Source organism: Zalophus californianus, chromosome X (genome assembly GCF_009762305.2).
Source record: "Zalophus californianus isolate mZalCal1 chromosome X, mZalCal1.pri.v2, whole genome shotgun sequence".
Classification (NCBI taxonomy): domain Eukaryota; kingdom Metazoa; phylum Chordata; class Mammalia; order Carnivora; family Otariidae; genus Zalophus; species Zalophus californianus.
The window spans coordinates 85778672-85799466 of NC_045612.1; the positions used below are offsets into that span (position 1 = coordinate 85778672).

The 20795-nt window shown below is 46.9% G+C and overlaps 1 protein-coding gene across 2 annotated transcripts in view; it reads left to right on the forward strand.

The window, feature by feature from the left end:
- The first annotated feature begins 295 nt into the window (after positions 1-295).
- SHROOM4 (shroom family member 4) overlaps positions 296-20795 on the forward strand; it is a 218476-nt gene continuing 197976 nt past the window's right edge. Inside the window, exon 1 of one of the 2 annotated variants that reach the window (XM_027608821.2) lies at positions 296-538. In XM_027608821.2, coding sequence (XP_027464622.1) covers positions 422-538 — 117 coding nt within the window. In that variant the 5' untranslated portion in view covers positions 296-421. The remainder of the gene's footprint in view (positions 539-20795) is intronic. The other variant, XM_027608822.2, reaches the window with a different exon arrangement.

Consider the following 20795-nt stretch of genomic DNA (forward strand, 5'->3'; position numbering starts at 1 on the left):
AAGGAGGAGGACCAAAGGGGGGGGAGCAGCTTGAATGAAACAATGTAACAATTGATGTGAGGCCTTGCCTCGCGCCCGCTCCCCAGCGATCCTATAGGCGAAGTCCCACTGACTGCCCCTCCTCATTGCTCCGTTTTCTTGTCCATTACGCGCTATCCCTCCGCCTCTCCTTCTTTCTTTTCTTTTCTCTCTCTTTTTTTTCCCTTCTCCTTTCCCCCCCTCTCTCCCCCTTTCTCCAGCTCCGTGTCATTTCCTCCTCGCGCTCGCCCGCTGCCCGAGCGTCTCCAGCCGGGAGAGTAGGCGGAGCAGGGCGGTGCGGGGTGGCGTAGCGCTGGAGGGCGATGGTGGCGGAGCTGCTGGGGGCGGAGGCAACGTAGCCCCCGCGGAAAAGGAGCCCCGCGGCGCCTGAGCCGAGCCGAGGATGGAGAACCGGCCTGGGTCCTTCCAGTACGTCCCTGTGCAGCTGCAAGGGGGGGCGCCCTGGGGCTTCACCCTTAAGGGAGGTCTGGAACACTGCGAACCGCTCACGGTGTCTAAGGTAAGAACTGGCGCCTCTGTCCCAGCGGTGCCCGACTTTGAATGGACAAGCGGGTGCGCAGGCTTGCCGCGGAACGCGGCCCTCCGACCGACTTTGAAACTTGGTCCGGGCTGGGGGTGAAAGCCCTCCTGTGGAGCATTAGCGGAACGGAGGGGTCTTGCCACCAGCCCGGGCGCAGACACCCATGACGGGTGGCGGGAGCACGGGATGGGAGCATTGCTGGCCCGGGGCTAAGAGCCCTGCGCGCACACCCTCGGGAGGCTCTGGGGGGCAGTTTTTTGCTCCCCCACGTCGGGGGCGGCTGCGCCCCTCAGTTTGAGCTGGAGGAAGTGGTGGCTGTTGGGGGTTTCTCCTTGGAAGTTCCCGCGCCCCTGCGGGACAGGCAGCGCCGTTTGGCAGCTCTCTTAGCAGCGTTGGCCCCTCCGCCGACCAGCGGGTCGTGCCGCCGGGGCAGGTTGCAGGGTGAGGGTCTGGTGTGGGAACGGAGATGAGGCACTGGTGGCTTTCGTCAGCCTCACTTCCCACGGCCGGACGCGCGCACATCCATTCAGCTGGCGAGGCGTTGCTCCTGCCGGTTCGGCCCGGCCTTTCCCTCCCTCCCGAGTCCTGCCCCAGCGCCGGCGAGATTTCCTGCACGTTGAGAAGTGTGGAGGAAACTTTTGCGCCATGGAGCGCAGCTGTGCTGGAGCTGCCGCTGCCGCCGCCAGGGTTTGTTTGTTTTAGGAGGCTGTGATCTGCTGGAAGCCAAGTTGCCGCCGAGGACAGGGGAGAGGAGCTCTCCTGAGTGCTCCAGAACCCCCCAAACGAGCCGTCCCCAGTAGGGGTGAGGGGGTGTGGGGGCCGCGGGGGTTGTTACCGGGAAGAGAGATTTGTAGGGCCAATCACCTTGAGGCGCCAGATTGCCAAGGGAAGGAACTTGACGATCTTCATCCCGTTTTGTTTTGTTTTTTTTGTTTGTTTGTTTGTTTCTCTTAAATGCTCAAATCTGAAAAGCTCTTCCCCTTCCAACTCGCTCAAATAGCAGTTGAGGTTGTAGATGTGGGTTTGGGCTGGAGATAGAAAGATGTGGCTTCTCAGCGGGGAACAAATGTCACTATTTTTTTTTTTTTTTGGCTTTGTAAGGGAGGTCACGTCTCAGCAGGGGGTGGCCAATGCCCTACCCACCCACCCCCAACCTGTGCTGATTTCCCCCTTGCATTGGACGTGCTGGTTAACTTGTAGTGGAGAGGTCCTTCAGGCCTTGGGGCCCACACTCTTCGCCACCGTGGGGTATTGCCATGGGGTGTACCAGTCAGCTTGAGCAGTCTCGGGTACCTGAGGCAAAACTTTGAGGAGCTGTCGGGGAAACCTGGGATCTTTGGCCTCCCCAAACGCCAATAACCAGCCCATATCTCCATCCGGCTCTCCCTTCCCCACACTGGTCATGTATTTCGAACCAGCCTGAGATGCCTTTGTCATCCACTGTCACATCCCCTCTTAAAGCACTCTCCCTCCAATATTCTATGGAGGGAGTTAATAAGCTTTTTTTGGAAAAACCAAAGAAAACACGAACACTCTCAAACAACCATTTTGGGGAGGGGAATCCTGACCTTCAGGAATTTCTTCTAATCAGACTCCTCTCTTCCCTCTTTCCACCAAGGTCAGAATGGGCTACGCACCCCTCAGTAGTCTGGCAGTTCCTCCCTTTCTTTTTCTCCTTACACCACCCACAGAATTTCCACAGTTTGCCCGGACAACCTATCTTGGAGAAGTCATTTTTCACCTCTGCCCAGGGCTGAGCCATCCTGAGGAGCACCCCAGAGAGTGCTTACTGCTATGGCCCTGGATTGTTTTGTGAGCCAGTGCTGAGCATAGCAGGGGGTGTTACTAAGTATGGGGCAGCCAGCAATTTGTGGTCTAGCTGGGGGATTATTTGAGGGTAGATGAGGGTTTCCTTGGCCAAGCTGTTGAGGAAGTGACTCGTGTGTTGAGAGGCAGGGTGCCTTTTAATGATTCCCTTTCCGCTGAACATACAGTTGACCCCTATTATAGGAAAACTCATTATTACACACCTTCGGGTATGCAGGGGTAAAACCAGTTATCCTATCCCTCCCAACTAGCCTGGCACCTTACAGTAAAAGCCAGTTGTATATAACCTGGTTAGCCCCAACATTATATAAAGGGGCCATAGTATTTTTTTTTAAGTGCAATGATTGCCTGTGTTTTTTTTTTTTTTTTCTTGCCAAGACACTCTGTGGCATAGTTCATTAGTCCCCTTTTCATTTTTCTAACTTAGTTTTGTTTCCCCTTATGCTTCAGAACAATACAGTTTTCTTCTCAAAAATAACCCCAGTCGGCACGCACTGGTGCGGATGGGATGGAAGGCCGTAGAAAGAGAATTGTATTGGCAGATGGGAAACTTGGGTTCTGGTCCTTGCTCTGCCGCTCATTAGCTTTGGGATCCTGAGTGCATCACTTGCCCTCCCTGGGCTTAGGTGTCCCCATGTCTATAAGGAGGTTCGAGTGGGGGGTCTTTAAGTAAGACTATGACAGCCCAGTTGGCAATCTTTTATGCTACCTCTGGCCCTTTCCTCCTCCCAAGGGTTGTGGACTGAAGAAGGTGAGGCTTTGTTCCACTTGCGTACAGTGTTACCGTTTATACGGTGTTTCCATATCCCTTATTTCATTAGCTTCTTGCAGCCACCCTGTGAGGCAGTCAGGGAAAGTTGTGGAGAAATGGATGGAAAACCTGAGGCCGCGATGCGCCGAGTGGCTTGTCTAGGTCTGCCACACAGTGAGTCAGTGGGAGGCTCCAAGTCTATCCTATTTTCTACTACTTGGAGAGTTTCTTGATTCTTCTGGTAGCACTGCCGTTTGTGAAGGGGCATGGGGCAGGACCATTCAGGGGTATATCTAGTCTTGACAGCTCCCCCAGTGACTCTTCCCATGCCAGCCTGTGGTTCCACAGTAGGTGAGGAACTGGGTTGTGGACACTCCTTGCTGAAGTCTGGGCTCAGGGGTAGGAGAGGATTGTTTTAGTGCCTCCAAATCACTGTGAGGATCTCAGGTCAGGCAGAGAGAGAGGTAAGGTGCAAGAACCATGGTGGGAAATGCTGGAGAACTTCTTTTGGTGTCATGGAAAAAAAACCAGTTGGGGTCTGGTGTGGTGTACATGCTTGGAGATAGCTTGTGGAGACATCTCGGGAGTGGAGGGTTTTGAGAAAGGGTGATTAGTGGGAAAAGATCACCTAGAGTGTGAAAGGCCACCTCATATTTGTCATGGGAGAACCTTTGGACCGGGAAACGGTCAGGTTGGGAAATGGTCGATGCCTACTGGCTCCTGTGATTTCCTTGAATGTGGGGAATTCAGTTGCCCAAATTTTAGGAGACTGGTGTAGTCTTCTCACAATTCAGTGAGAAAGAAAGAGGAAATGTTTGAAAAAAATAAACCTGCTATTGATTATCCCAAGTGTTAAGGGATGGCTTATGATTTCCCTATGCATTGTGATGTTTCCAAAGAAACATAACCCACGAGGGACTTGGGCCCATGACCTTGCTGTTATTAATTCCTATGGTTAGTGTCTTATACTACCTCATTGGCCCAGGAGGCCTGTTTGGATAAAGTGGAGATTGTCTTCTAATCATATTTATCTGGTCTGCTACCTAGGGGTCCCCCTCTGCAGTGTAGACAGTCATCCATGAAGTTGGCTCCCTGTACTGGAAAAGATCTTCTGTGGGGATGGGTGACCTTTCCAAGGTTCTGGCAGCAATGATTCTGCATCAAAGAGGAATTCTCAGAGGCCTTAGAGATTCAAATTGTATCCTCTTGTGGCACGTATGTGTGTGTGTGTGTGTGTGTGTGTGTGTGTGTGTGTGTGTGTGTGTGTGGTAGATAGAAAGACAGACATATGGACAGACCGACAGAGATAGAGTTACTGACCTGTAGCGTGAGGTTCCTATACTTATTGTGAGTCCTTGGAAATGTGTCCTGCGGTTGGCTGAGGGTGGGGAAAAGAAGGGGTGGAGACCAGTGGGGATGCAGGAGAAGGAGAAAAATTGGGGCGGAGAAGACAGGCTTATCCTACATATTTGCCCTATTCCTGGGCCATTTTTGGTGGCAGTCTCCATCAGGCACAGTGAAGCAAGTGGGGCTAGTTACTGCCCTGGAACAAAGTAGCGTGGGGTGGGGGAGTAGCTTGGAGGAGAAGGAAATTTCACCTCTTCCGCTGACTGTGCATTGCTGTTGCTATATCATTTTACCCTCTCTAGACCCAAATGTCTATTTGCTAAATGGGGGTGGGCATACCTGTCCCATCTTCATTATCAAAGATGATGTGAGAATGAATTGGGAAAACTCTCATGCTGTTTGCCATCTTTAGCCTAGGAAGATGGCAGGACATGCTCTTTAAGTTGTTTTTAGCTCCCTCCCCACCACTACCCCCAGTCCCCACCACGACCTTATTTCTAGAAGAAGCACACAAAGAGACAGTTGAGATTTCAAGAGGACATGGGTTAAGTCAGATTGAGGCCGTCTTGTGGCTGGCAGTAAATTTGGCTGCGAGTTTGAGTTCTTGCTGGAATACGAGAGCCAGTAGTTCCTATGAAGGCTTCATAGTTGTGTTACAGGCTGGGCCCACCCTAGACCAGAGCTTGACATTCACAAAGGGACCGTCATGGGATGTGCTTCTTGGGAGCTTAGTCCAGCCTGGGTACTTACATGAATCCCCTCCTCATCTGCCTCTAGAATCAGCAAATTTATCGAGGGTCTCAGTTCCCCAACTCTCCCAGAGAGTAGAAGGCATTTGGAGACCTGGAGTAGGAATCCATCCAGAAAGCCACAAAGAAGGTTGGAGGGAGGTAGAGCAAGAAGGGCAGGTGCTATGTCTGGTAACTCTTGGCTGAGCTTTGGGTACACACTATTTCGGGGCCTGCTGGGCTGTCATAATACACCTGGTACCCTACTGAGATCCACACATGTGCTCCCTAAAGTGAAAAAGGCCAAGCCTGTTAGAGGATTTTCCCCCTCCAAAACCTCAGACAAAGAAAATAATTCAACTCCAGCTGGAAGACGCTTGAGTGTTGTCCCTTTAAAAAAAAAAAAAAAAAGAAAGAAAATGATTTCCCCTTTTGCTCTCCCCAGCCCCCTCCCAGGAATTTCTTTCTTTAAGAGGAAAGAGAGACCCGGGCTTGAGATTGGAGTTTATGGAGTGATTTATCTAGAGGGAACATCACAGTTTTTGTAGTTAGGCTTCTTCAGAACCAGGGGGGAAAAAGATGCTGACCCATCTGAGGCAAGTGAATCACTTCCCCACTCCCATCAGGCACCAAAGGACAGCCTTGACTCAGGGCTGCTAATCTAATGCTGTTCGTAGAGGAGGCCTAGAATCACAGATTCTCAGAGTCAAGAGGGCCTTTTGGAGGTCACCTGCTCTTAATCTTAACCCGTCCATTTGCCTTCTGTCTAGTAGCTCTGCGCTGGTTGTCCTGTGCTCATGTGGGGAGTTCACGCCCTTCGTAGCCAGTCCATTTCCTGGTTGGAAAGTTTTGACCGTAGACAACTTTTTCATATGTTGAGTGGCAATCATCATCCCCCTACCTTCTATCCATGGGTCCTAGCCCTACCTTCTGGGACCACACGAAACAAGAATGCTTTCTCTTTGTCAGATCCAAAGGCACAGACTCTGTTCCCTTGTCTCACTTTTCTAGGCTAAAGAGCCTTAGCAATTTCAGCTATTCCTTACTGGCATCTGAGATCCAGCCTCCTGTCCTTTTTCCTCTTCCCGCTCTGGATGCACTCTAGCCTGTCCCTGTTCCTCTTGAGTTATGGAGCCCGCAGCTGAATATAATAACTGAGAAGCGTCTGACCAAGGTTGAGTAGGACCCTTCTTTAAAAAAAAAAAAAAAAAAAACAATACAGCTGAAGACCACTTTGGCTCTTTCTGTTATGTCCATGCCATACAAAGACCCTGTGTCAAGCAGAACATTTAGTGGATGAGCTTTGCTGCTGCTAAGCCATACCCCGCCAAAGGCCTCTACATAGGCATCTGAGACAGCCATGTAATAGATTTGGGAGGGACACATTTCATCTCTTACTGTTTTAGAGTTGCCCCGGCCCCACGCCTAGCCCAGGCTAGTGTTGAGAGAAGTGTTCTAAAGGGAGATGAGAGAGAAGATATAAGCTCTGACCTCAAGGAACATACATGTTTATATAAAAAGCTACAGAGAAGGAAGTTGTGTAATAGAAGAAGGAAGTGGCGTTTAATGAAGAGTGTCCAAATCAGAACTTTAGAACATCAGATTTATTTTATTTTTTATCAGGTTTTGGCTTGGAATTTGTAGGAATAACCTCTCTGAGCTGAATTTTCTCCTTCTGAGAAAAATTGGTATCTCCAAGATTGTAGATGCTGACTATGTGACATATAGTCTCCAACTTAGAGAGCCCCTACGTAGGAATTTAACGGTCCGCGTCGCAACCCCCTGTCAGATATTCATCTCCCTGCATAGCGCCATGGGCATGGAGTGCAAAGCTCCTGCTGTTGCTGCCATCCCTGGGTTCTGAGGTCTTCTGTCTATAAGACAAGAGTCACTTCTGCAGGAGGCCTTGCACCCACAGCCTTGTCTCCGTAGGCCCCTCACATCCACCAGTTTGTCACCTAGGTTGGGCAAATATTTTTTCTTGCTCCTAAAGCCCTGATCTGGGAGTATATTGGAATGGAGCTTAATCCTCATTATTATGGAAGGATGAGAGGCCTGGAGACGAGACAGTGGAAGGCTAGGAAACGTGTCTTTCTGACACAGTGTTTTTGATAGTGGCTAGGTTCACAGCAGTTCTGGAGAGGGCGATTTAAAGATTCTATTTATTTGTCAGAGAGAGACAGAGAGAGAGAGCACAAGCAGGGAGAGCGGCAGGCCGAGGGAGAAGCAGGCTCCCCACTGAACAAGGAGCCCAGGACCCTGGGATCATGACCCAAGCCGAAGGCAGACGCTTAACCGACTGAGCCACCCAGGCACCCCTGGAGAGGCCTATTTAATCCATGGGGTATGACTGAAGAAATTACAGAACCTAACAACCACCACTGATAATATTCTGCCTACAGGAAACTGTCCAAAGCTCTAAGCTGTTTATTTATAAAAAGGATTCTTGGAGAACAATTTATTCATGAGCTAGGGGCAAGTGCTCTAGAATCTCTGTTACACAGACCTGGGTGGGTTTGAGGTTTCTACTACTATCAACGCCCATTGTGTTCCTATTCCTGATGCTGGGACCAGATGCATGTACACAGTGTATTTATGGTTCAGTTTATCTCTGAAATTGAACCCCAGGCTTACCTGTTACCCTGCAACCAGCGATTGCTTACGTTGGTACCTAGATCACTTTCACTCAATTTCTGTGCAGCCAGTATTTTTGTCTCCTGGTGCTCTCCTGAAAAATTCCTTTCAGACGGACTTCAACTAAGTCACTAATGAATAAGTTGAGATCTTTCTTTTTCCTGGCTAAAGATTGTGTTCCAAGGACCGGGATGGGGTAGAGGTTCATCTCCCTATGCCCCTTTGCCACATCCAGTGTAAACAGGCCAAATGGAAAGATTGTCTTAGGAATTAGTTTTGCAAGGGATGATCTGTTCTTCCTCACATCACCCTGGCATGTTTACTTGGGCACATAGCCATCCTGGTCGGGCACTGAAGTTGCAAAGATCAAGATGACTTGGTTTCTCCAAGTGACTAACCCCTCCCCTTTGACTTCACCTCCACTCCCTCCTCATTCAGCACAAGTCTATGACTGTACTGGGTCACAGAGTGAGCACTGCCTAGTAGCAGACACATTTTCCGGGCATCCAGGCTGCCCTTCTTTCCTGTCCAGTCTTTGCTTCCCAGCCCCCACCCATCAGCACCAGTTGCTTGAGGCCTACGTTTTGGACTGGCTCATTCAAGTGCCATTGCCTCTTTGTTCATTCATTGGCTGCTCTGCCCTCTGTCCAAAACCCAACTTTTTTTCTTCTTTGGTCACAGAGGGGCCTTCTAGTCTGCTGTACCAACTTTGTCCCTCTTGGCTCAGCCATGCTTCCGGTGGGGCGGGGGGGCGGGGGGGCTGGCAGGCGGTGCATGCTGGGGTAAGAGAAGCTCACAGAGTTAAAGTTGATAAAGTTTGAAGACACTCAGCAAATTGATAGCTGGATCAGAGGGATAGTTTCTCACCCTGTGTCTCTCTCTATCCTGTTTCAGTGGAGGACGGGCTGTTTGTCGCCTTGCTGATACCCTTTTATCCACTTGCAGAGTCATCTTGGCATGCTGCTTCACCTCTCTGTACCCTCCTGTTTCTTCTCAGACTCTCTGTGGGGCGAGCCTCTGCTTTATTGAAGGGTTGTGAAGGGCTCCAGGATCCTTGCCTGGTCTGGGCCGTGGAAGTGTGAAGGCTGACCAACAGCCGGCCGTTATTACTGTGCGCTGAGGTTCTCCACACTACGACTTCCTACTTTCCCAGAAGTGGCCGTTTCCTGGTATGTTCTCAGGGATGGCATGTGGAATGGTCTGTTAACTTTCACTCAGGTCTTTTAATGTTACATCTGTGAGGAATGCGAGAGGTGGGACTAATTTGACAAGATCAAGGGTTAAGCCCAGTGATGGACAGACCCTTTGTGGCGTCTTCTGGCCCCCACCCTAACGCCACTCAGCAGGTTCCCAGCTGTAGGCTCGGCTCTCGTCCTGAGCCTCTGGCAGGGAAGTTTTGAACGGTTCTCCTATACTGCCTTTCACGGTCCATCAGAAATTGATTTTTTCTTTTGGGGATGGGGGTTGGGGGTGATATGAGGTAGACCTGGGAGTAAAGCTGGTTCAACTAGTTCTTCTGGAAAGGGGTTAGAGTCTCATGGCTGCAGCCCCGTCTTTGCTTCTGAGAAGATGACAAGCTAAAGCCTTGTCTTTGTTGAGCTGCCTTGCTGTTTTCCATTTCTTTTGGCTTGTGTTTGATGTAAGTAAAGGCTCCCGTGAAAACTTCTGCAGGTAGACAGCTTTTGATGGCATCTTATCTGACTGAGAGGGTGAGTGATGACATCTTGGAGCCTCAGAGGTGAGTAACAAGGTCTTGATTCTCATGTTCTTTGGAGGGCTTGACTGAGAGTTTGGAGCTGTGTGTTAATTTGAGTTTGCAGTCAGGAAGTATCAAGACAACAGGCTGAAAAGTGGACCAGGCGAGGCCCTGGATACTCCACTGGCATGCATGTGCCTCACTGGGGGGAGGCCGTGTAGTTTGGTTGGATCTCAGCAACCTCTTGAACTCAAAGGGGAGTCAAGGCCTAGACATGGTGCACCAGGAGCGGTAATAGACCCGCTGGGTCACAAATCCTTCTGCTTCTAGGTGTTCTACACATTTTCCCATTTAATTTTTGTGGTAACTCTTTGAGGTAGATACTGATGTCTCCATTGTGCAGATGAGGGGACTGAGGCTCAGGGAAGTGAAGTAATAGAGTCTAAGACATACCATAAGTGGAAAAGCTGACACTGAAATTCACTTCTGTCTGACTCCAAATCCCAGAGTCTTTCCATGATACCATGTTTACATAGGTGACTGGACAAAAAAGAAAGCAAAAAGAACTGGCTAAGAATACGAGGCTGGGGGGGTGGTTGGGGGAAAGAAATGAAACAGAGAAATTAGAAAGGAAAGAGAAAAATGAGCGGGGGTGGCAGAGAGAGGGAGAGAGAAAGGGAGGGAGAAAGAAATGAGGGAAATGTAATTTTGTGCAAAAACCAACAACATTACCAACACATGCCCCTCGGGGATCAGGGTGAAAGGAAGGATTCTGTTCTGTTTTGTTTTAAAGTTCAAATCAGGGGTAAGGGGTACGGGCTTGAATTCAGAAGGCCTGAAGTTCAGTCTTCGCTTTGCCACTCAAGTTGTGTATCCTTGGGCAAGTCATTTCCCCCGTGTCTCACTTTCCTCTTTTGCAAAATGAAAATAATAAAACTCACACCTTTTTTCCAAGAGGGAGGGAGATGGATTTTATCCTTTATCTCATATAAATACTAGGTGTATATGTGATTTAAGAAAGAAAAAGCATCCACAGGTGTCTCTTATTAAACAAAAATTCTCCTAAGAGAATTTTGAACTTAAAAAGTGAATTGTATGCAGCTATGGAATCTTTGGGAAGATGCAAAGTGGCAGGACACTTTAATGGGATGTCTTCTGCTGCCAGAAGTTGGAAGACCAAACATGATTTCTGGCTAATGTCTGAACAGCCAGCAATTTGAAAGTCTGTGCTAAACCTTGTTTGGCTCCTACCTAAGAGCTCTCAGCTAAGCCTCCAGTCAATCAGTCAATCAACCAACCAGTCAACACGTATTTGTTGAGTACTTTGTAAAGTGCCTAGCTCTAAACTAGAGAATGCAAGAGATAGCCACCGCAGAAGACCTATCCCCTGGAAGCGACAGTTTTGTTGAGGAGAGCCACTACTGCAAGCTCAGGAAACAAAAACCTTTAAGTGCCAAAACCATGGGATAGGATCTAAGAGCAACATTTATTCAGTGGAAAGAGATTTCACTGTGGGCTGATGTGGTCCGGGAGCTTTGTGGAAAAGGGAATGAGAATTGGAGCTAGGCCTTGCGGGATAGATAGGATTTAGGTAAGTTAGGGAGGAAGAAAGGCATTCATTCCAGTTAGTATACATGCTGTGTGTCCTAAAGACACAGACAGGAGACTGAGGTCAGTTTGCTCACCCCATGGTGAACTAACAGCGTGAGCTCCCCAAGGACAGAGTGTGTGTTGTTTGTTCATTTATTCACCACCTGTTCACTCATTCATTAAATTTATTGAGTGTTTCTTCTAGGAACTGAGCTAGTCTTCCTATGGCCTATGAAACCAGCTCAGAGCTCCATAAAGGTCATTTTTATTTGTTTTCTAGCAAACACTTTCATGGTGCATACCCCGGGCCAGACAGTGGCTTTCCAATTTAACGCTTAGGAACTCTTATCAATACCATTCTACAGATGAGAAAATTGGGGCATAGAGAGGTTAGTTAACTTGCCCAATGTCATACTGTTTGTGTGGCGAGATAAATGAGTCAATGGAGACCTGCTGGACTGTTGCAGATTGGTGGAATGTAAAGGTGAATGGATTCAAGCCAGTTATTCTGAAGAACCCAGAAAACTGGGCTATAGAATAGATTCGGATTGGAAGTGCGTAGCCATTTTGTTGTTTTGGAGGATCAGAGTTAATGTATTAAAGGTAAAGCACCTGGCAGAGGACCAGCCACCTAAGCGTTCGAATGAAGAAAGACCAAAACTGAACAATACAGAGGGGCATTTCAAGGGAATCAGCCATCTTAGTGATGTGCTGTTGTTATACATTAGCAAGTTGCCAGAGGTTAGTGGTAATGCACACCCTTTGGATCTGAAGAAATGAAGGAGAGGTGGGGGTTAGAGATGAATCCAGTGTAACTAAGCTAGAAGTCTCAAATTGGTGATGGGGATTAGGAGGGCCATCCAATTTTTGTTCAGTTTTGGGTCTTCCAAGACCCAGGTGTCTGTAGGCCTAGCCGGTTAAGAAGTTCCATAGACAGTTTGGAAAAAAAAAAAAAAAAAAAGAAAGGATTTGTTTATTTAAGGCCCATGATCAGTTAAAACAGCAAATCGTTATTTTAGGAACGTAATGGTTAACATAGACAATTTACCAATCTGCTGATTGTTTTGGAAATTAGTTAATTGCCAGACAATCTCATGCTCCAACAGACATTGGAACATGCCTGCATTATTTAATGGGCTTTTCTGGTCATAGCTTTGTCTTATCTCCTCCAATCTGTGGGATGCCTGGTCACCTGAGGTGTTACTGACCGGACTTCCTTCTGTCTAACTGGACTTTCAAGTGATGGGAAAGTCCACAAATCAAACAAACAAAAAATAGAAGAAACTGTCAAAACGCCAAATTTCAGACATAAAGCTTGAAATGTTAAAAGGTTTGAGGCTGTTAAAAAACATCAGTTGACTTGCCAAGATGTTTAAGGATTGTTTTCTCTATATGAAAAACAGAATGTGGAGGCAAAGTAAAGCAAACCTCAAACCTCTGGAGTTTCAAGTCTGTATTGCATTTTTGTTGTTAGCAGTTTTATATTCTGCATATAGTGTAATATTATTAACCTGGTGGATATTATCATTCTTAATATTTCTACAGTAGTATTGGTCATTAAATGTGACCTTCAAAAAAGCATTGTTAAGCTTGCTGGTATGATTTGACTGCCTTCAGTCCTGTCCTTACCATACTCTCATCCTGATTCTTATGTTAAAATAAGGAAGAGGGACGCCTGGGTGGCTCAGTCTTATGCCTCTGCCTTCGGCTGACATCGTGATCCCAGGGTCCTGGGATCGAGTTTCACATCTTTTCCCTCTGCCTGCCGCTCCCCCTGCTTGTGTTCCCTCTCTCTCTCTCTCTCTCTCTCTCTCTCTCTCTCTCTGGCAAATAAATAAATAAAATCTTTAAAAAAAATAAGGAGGAAATGGAGTGTTGCTTCAAAAACTCATTTACTGCAAATCTGGCTGGAAAATGCCACTTTATTATTAAGAGACTTCTGCAGATTTCGAGTGATTATCTGACCCAAACCCTAGCCATGAGGCCATGTATACTTTCGTGAAATTCTCAGGAAAGGTTAATTTTGTGTGCATATGGGCCTGACCCATCCGTCTTCTGCCCCATCTTTCCGGAGATTTGCTTCCTAGATCCATTACTTTTGTGTAGTGCTACCCACTTTTCTGCGTGAAGAACTAAAAGTCAGAATGTTGCAAAGATGCTTGCGCTCCAGAACTTGGTCTGCTCCCTCCCTCCCTCCCTCTGTGTAGATGGAACTCACTTCCTGCTAAGGGCCAATGGGCACATGGGTTCTTTTACCTAACTCTTCTGTCAAGGTGAAATAGCTTATAATTTATATTTGAAGTTGACTTGAGTATCTAGCTGCTGGGGGGGTATTTTTGTGAAAAAGACTACCTGAGTGCCCTGGCTTTTACAAGAGCCAGCTTGCTTATGAGTTCTGGCAAGAAGAAGATACTCTCCCCCTTCTGGATGTAAAGGGTTAAATATGTAATTTTCATATTTTCCTGTGCCTTTGGCTGGAGAAATGTGCAGTGTTCTGAAACCTGCCCAGGCCCTGCACATACTGTATCTGCTTAAGGAGGGCTTTTGGCTCTTGGCCCTTCTCAGCTGCATTAGGGTTCAGGTTACATCCAGCCACTAATAAAAGCCAAAAGAATTAAGGATCAGGGAGAGTTAATTCCCACTGCTAAGACCCAGGTGGGGCCCTTCCACCTCCCATCCCGGCTTCTAGGCTGGAGCCCTACTTCAGGGCTGAGCTCTAATCTAAGCCTATAAGTGACAGTGATCTGGAACAGGCCCCAGAAAAGCACTTGACAATCAGGTTTTGCCCTATGTTGGCAGTTGTCTCCTGCCTCTCTCTCTCTCTCTCTCTCTCTCTCTCTCTCTCTCTCTCTCTCTCTCTCTCTCTCTCTCCCTCTCCCCCCCCTTGTCCCCTCTTTTCTGGTGGGATCGTATATGAGACAAGTGACCCCGGGGGGCCAAGCCACCCAATGCTATTACAGAAATGGAAATGATGTATCATAGTTCCTTTCTTCTAAGCTGGAAGACTTGGATGGATGAAACTTCAACTTTTTACTTCTACTCCAGTCCCTGACCCAACTTCAGTACAACATTACGAGTCTCATTCAGAATAAGAAATGCCATTCATATCTCACCCAACTTAAAAGAGATGCATAGTAATGAGCTCTGAAATAGCTCAGACAGAGGGCAGCTTTGAAGGAGGATCTTGCAAGAGCTGGGACAGGCAGGAAGAAGCCTCCTTCTGGAACAAGTATACTAATGTAGTGGCCTCCCTAGTGGTTTCCCTCCCTTTGATCATTCCCCTCCCCCACTTAAAGTTATTTAGTGGTTCCCTGCTACCTGTAAAATAGAGCCCAGACTACTTTAGCTTGGTGTATGGACCATTCTCCATCTGGCTCTAGTCTTACTTGTAGCATTCCTTCCCAGGACCCAGGTTTTCTGGCAGGATAGTTTCCTCTCTGCCCCGCAAACACACTGGGGAAACTCTGGCCTCCAAACTCCCCATCCTGATGTTCCTTGAGGACCTTGGCTTTTCTCTCCTCATCTCTGCCCCTTCCATTTGGGACCAACCTCCAAGCCCTCGCTCTCAGCCACAAGGGCATCGTCTCAGTCTGCTCCTGATGGAAGTCATCTCGCCCTCTTTGGAATGCTGGAGCTCTGATTTTCCAGTAGAAACCTGTGGGTATCTTGGCTGCCTTGTGTCTGGCTTGCTGGATCAAAATCTTCTAGAGGACAAAGGTTGTATCTTCTGTATCTTCATCATCATCCTCAGCACAGAGCACAAAATAGTCTCTCCACAATGGTTTGCTGGAGGAGTCAAGCACAAATTTTGTACTCAATAATTGGTCGTTTTCCCCTTTCCACTTCCAATCCCAAATTCAAAAGAGGAGATGACTGCAAGAGCTGGATATACTAGCCAAGTTTTCTAGTCTTTCGGTGATACCTAGTGAACAGGGTGAGCCTTGAATCTCACACACACACACACACACACACACGTGTGTGTGTGTGTGTGTGTGTGTGTGTGTGTGTGAGCGAGCTAGGGATGGGGGGAGCACAGAGAAGGGAATGGTAGTGCAGGTGGGAGTTGAGAAGGATCCCCGATGCAACCTTGGATGAGAGGGACGATGACGGCCGTGGGGGCTGGGGGTGGTTACCTGCTTGTCTCTGAGCTGCTTGGAGTTTGGTTTGCAACGGCTGGGTTTCTTGCTGCTGCAGCTCTTGTGTGTGAGCCGTGCTCCTGAGGCTTGCCTGTGAGAGAGGCCTGCTGGCTGATGATCACAGCACTGCCCTTGCTGTTGGGCAGTGCTCTTTTGCTGTGTGCTTGGGGAAGGCAGAGTGTAAGTCTTCCGTCTGTCTCGAGGGTTTCACTGTTTCAGCCCATAGGAAGGAGATTCACGTGAACAAACTGTGTGTGTGTGTTTCCACTTTTGCTAAAGCAAGCCCGAACGTGTTCTGTCTGACTAGCCTTGGATGTGAGTCATCGTCTGGTATTTATACCCAGTGCCTTAAGTGTCCTCACTATTTGACCATGACATTCCTTTTCTCACTATTTTATTCAAAGCTGAGAATGTTGAAAAGGGCCCAGAAGAACCATCTCTGTTCTCCTTCCTAATGGGGTCTAATCTAACTGGTAGCTAACTGTCTCTGTGGAAGTCAATTAGGTCATGTCAGGGCACTAAAGGGAACAGACTGAAGCTCATAGTGGCAGTACTGTGACAGTTAAAAAGACACACTGTGGGGCCTTCTCTTGGTTCATTCTGCCCAGACTACTGCTGCAGAGTTTGAATCACTGGAACCAACTTTAGGAACAGTGCTCAAGGGGACCCCAGGAAGTGTTCGTCTTACCAGGATCACATAGTAAGCCTGAAAGGAATACACAGAGTCTGAGAAAGTCTGAGAGGTGATGACTCAGCCTTCGAAGGCATTGGTGGAAGAAGCAGAGAACGGTAGCTTGCTCCTTACTGCTCTTTCTGTTAAGGTCCTTCCGAAGCTGAAAGTTTTGTTTTGGAAACATGCTCCTAGAATGTGGGAGTGGTAAGCCCCATCATGGACACTGTTGTTATCAAAGGGACAGAGCTTCAGAGAGGAAGGACATGACTGCTAGTATGGTCATTTGGAGGCCAGGCAGCCAGTAAATCATTTGAGAATGAATTAAAAGTTCAAAGGGCAGGAGGGAGTTCTTTGGGAGACCTTATAGGTGCTTGAAAAATCAAAGGGATAGCTGATGTGCTTTTATTTACTTATTTATTTATTTTTTGAGTGCTGGTTCGAAGGGACAAGGGAATGGCAGTGCACAGTAGGAAACTGGCATTGCTGTTTTTGTGTGCTTGGGAGCCTCAGCTCTGGGTTGGGGATGATCAAAGTCACCATAACTAAATGCCAATTATGTTCTGGGGGTTTTAGATGCATGATCTCTAATCTTTTCACCACTACTGTAAATTAGGTGGTAGTATTCTTATTTTACAGATGACAAAAAAAAAAAAAAAAGGCTCAGAGGGGCCAAACAACATTCTCAAAGTAACAGCTCTACCTGACCCCAAATCCTAAGTTGTCCCACTGTACTTTGGAATTTTGTGTCAAAATCCTCTTTTTGTGCCTCTCATGTTTTCTTTCTTTTTTCTTCGAAAGATTTACTTATTTATTATTTTTGAGAGAGAAAGAGGGGAGAGAGAGCACACAGGGAGGGAGGGGCAGAAGGAGAGGGAGAGAGAGAATCTCAAGCAGACTCCGTGCTGAGCACAGAGCCCAACACGGGACTTGATCTCACAACCCCGAGATCATGACCTGAGCCAAAATCAAGAGTCAGACGCTCAACCAACTGAGCCACCCAGGCGCCCCTCACATTCTCTTTCTTTTACTAATATTAACTATTCCTTTGACCATGTTCTTTGTGCCATAGCATTAGAGAAAAGCCTGCTCATTCCCAGGCTTTCCTAGGAAGCTTGTTAAGTACAGCTGACCCTTGGACAAAATGGGCTTGAATTATGTGGGACCACTTATACGAGGATTTTTTCAATAAATATATATACACAGTACTGTAAATGTATTTTTCTCTTCCGTATGATTTTCTTAACAACATTCTTTTCTCTAGCTTACTTTATTGTAAGAATACAATATATAATACATAATACATAATACATAATATATAAGATATGTTCATTTACTGTTTATGTTATTGGAAGGCTTCCAGTCAACAGTAGGCTATTAGTAGTTAGTTTTGAGGGAGTCAAAATTATACACAGATTTTTTTTACTGTGCAGGGGTTTGGTGCCCCTAACCCTCATGTTGGATTAGACTCAGGATTACCAAATCTAATGTATGAGCTGTACTTAGTAGTGTCCTTATTCTAAGATGCAGAAATTGAGGCTGAGCGTTCAGTAACTTTCTAAAATTCATGGGACCAGTAGGTGGTAGAGCTGTATTCAAAATTCAGTTTATCACATTTTATTATTTTTTAAAGATTTTATTTATTTGACAGAGACAGCACAAGCAGGGGGAATGGCAGGCAGAGGGAGAGGGAGAAGCAGGTTCCCCGCTGAGCAGGGACCCCTGTGGGACTCAATCCCACGACCCTGGGATCATGACCTGAGCCGAAGGCAGACACTTAACTGACTGAGCCACCCAGGTGCCCCGGGTTTATCACATTTGAGAGTGCTTGTTCTTCCCAATGTCCCTGTTGACTCTTACCCTGGGATGGGGGGAAGTGATAAACAAAACATCCAACTCGATCCTCTTGCCCCCTACAAAACCTACCTGTCTTAACCTGCCGTCATTGCCACCAAATTTCGTTAAGTGAGGAGTCGCCTGCCTTCCTGCTTGCCTTCCATCCTTCCCTCCTTCCTTCCTTCCCTTCTTCCCCTCTTCCTAACACAGTTTATTTGTTTAAGTTGTATTTGGGGGATAGGTGATAAATGTTCATGGAACAAAATTACAATTATAGGTGGGCAACCAGTTCTTAATCCCTAATTTCTCTTCCCAGAGGCAACCACTGTTACCAATTCCTCCTTTACCCTCCCATGCATTATATATATATAAGTGTGTAGCATATGCTTGTATACTTGCACACTCTGTTTCTGCTTCCTCACAGCCTGTGTGTTCCTTGATCCTCTCCAATCTGGCTTCTATTCAGGTCTTTGCAAGGGCCAGGTTTACTGGCCTTTTCATTGTTGTCATCCTCCTTGTCTTCTTTACACGACCGTTTTATATTTCAAATTGTGTGTTGAATAGATAACCTAGTCCTATGGTTCAAAAGCCAGTTAGTATGAAAAGGTAGACACAGAATAGTGTCCTGCTCTTCATTGTCCTTCATTGGCCCAGGATTCACCACCCCCTACGGTGCTTAGATTTTTTTTTTTTTTGATGCATCTTTCCAGAGTCTCTCTATACACACACAAACAAATCTGATACGGATTCTTTATCTTGCTTTTTACACATATTCAAGCAATCTTCTGCTCTTCTCTTTTACTTACGTATACTGGAGATCTTTCTTTGTCAGTATGTGCAAGGCTGCTTCATTTTTTTTTTTTAAAGATTGTATTTATTTATTTGACAGAGAGACACAGCGAGAGAGGGAACACAAGCAGGGGGAGTGGGAGAGGGAGAAGCAGGCTTCCCGTGGAGCAGGGAGCCCGATGCGGGGCTCGATCCCAGGACCCTGTGATCATGACCTGAGCCGAAGGCAGACGCTTGATGACTGAGCCACCCAGGCGCCCAAGGCTGCTTCATTTTTTAACAGCGATATTATATTGATTTATTTAACCAATCTTTAGTATTGCTAGTCATTGTTTCCGAGGTACCATTCTGGTGTTCTCCAAGCCCTGTGGCCAGCATGGCTTCTGTGGTGCTGAACTATCTTGTTTCTCTACCCTCTCTCACTGTTTCTCTGTTCTCCTTTGTGACTCAACTGCCTCGCCCATCCCCATCTTGTGGGCATCCCTCAAGGCTCAGAGAGCAGCCCCCTGCTTGCTCTCTTTGCCTTTCTCCAGTCTCTCTCTCTGCCTCTCTCTCCTGTTTCCCTCAAGAAAGAATGCTAATGAGATCTCATGACTCCCAAATCTCTCACCTTCACCTTTCCATCAGAGCTCTAGGCTCTTCAGCCGTCTGATGGACAGTGTCTACTTGAATTATTTTTCCTTCTTTTTAAATCTCAAACCCCAATATGTCTAAAATGGAACTTGTTATCTTCCCTTTGCCAAACAGGCTCTGTCCTTAGCCTTCTGCCTCCCATTAAACTAGCGTTGAAATCTTGGAGTCACACTGCTTATTCATCCCCTATATCCAATCAATTACCACCCCTGTGGTGTTTCCTCCTTCAAAATAGCCCTCGTGTCTACTCCTTTCCTTTCAATTCCTGCTACTTCCACCCTTTTCGAATCTCATATTCCTTTATTTCTGGATTTCTGGATTCCTGGCTGGCTCGCCTGCCTCTAGGCTCACCCCTTTTAAATTTACCCTGTAAGTCACTTCCTCAATCTGAGAATTTTAGTTTTCCTGTCTGTACAATGAGGAAGCGGGACCGACTGGTTGATTTCTGCAGTCCTTTCCAGCTCTGACATTCTAGACCAGCAATCTTCCTAAACAGTGTGTTCCCACCTCCTGCCATTGCCACCCCTGCACTACCCTCCCTTACTTGAATAGTTGCTATGGCTCCATGGCTCCTAGTTGTGCCTTGCACAAGTCTTCCCTAGTTTCTTTCTCCTAAATCAACTTACAGTTGAAAGGAATCTTAGAGGCCATTCAGTTTGGCCAGCACTGCCCTACTGCCTGACTGCCATTTATGACACCCTTGAATCTGGTTGACCAGGCTGTGCTTGAACCCTTCCTTTGATGGTAACAACTCTCTCACAAGCCAGCCCTTTGCATTGCCAGGTAGCTAGAGTTGTTATAAATCTACCACAAACTGACACCAATTTGTCTGTCTTTGTGACACTCTGTTATCCAAAGCTTCCTTCATGTCGATTTAAGTACCAACCACTCAAGTCCATAATATGACTCCTGCCTTCTCTTCCAGCCTTAAATCCTGGATATTTCCTTTGCATTTCATCCAAATAAAAAATGTCTAACATTGATTGAGCACTTACTGGATGTCAGACACTGTTCTAAGGCATTTTACATGTATTACCTCATTTAATCCACACAGTAATCGTATAAGCTTCTATTATTCTTCCCCATTTTACAGAGGAGGAAAATGAGGCATATGGAAATCCAAATGATTTACCGAGTCTTGTAGCTAGTATAAGGTAATGCTAGGATTTTAATCCAGAAAGGCTGTCTCAAGAGCCCATGTCCATGATCCCTGCCATATACTATCAGCCCCAAATGTGACAACTCAGTTTCCTAAACATGGCTGGTGCTTCGTTGATCATCTTCCCTTAACACCTTTGTAGTCCTATCTACCTGACTGAATCCTGCCTATTCGCTGAGACCCATCACAAATTATACTTCTTTCTGGTTCCATTCTACCCTGTCTTCCCTCCTTCCATTCTTTCCCTTACCTTACAGAATCCTTACAGCTTTCTCCACCTCTCCTCCAGAGCTCATCATGTTCTTTCTAATGAGTAGTGTGAACTTGTTTTAGATCTCTCACAAAGTAGATTTCTTTTCATATTTTGAGTTTGCATGAATCTTTTCTTTCTGAATCTGGCTTCTTTCCTAGGCCCTAAATTTCATTTCTACCATTGCCCT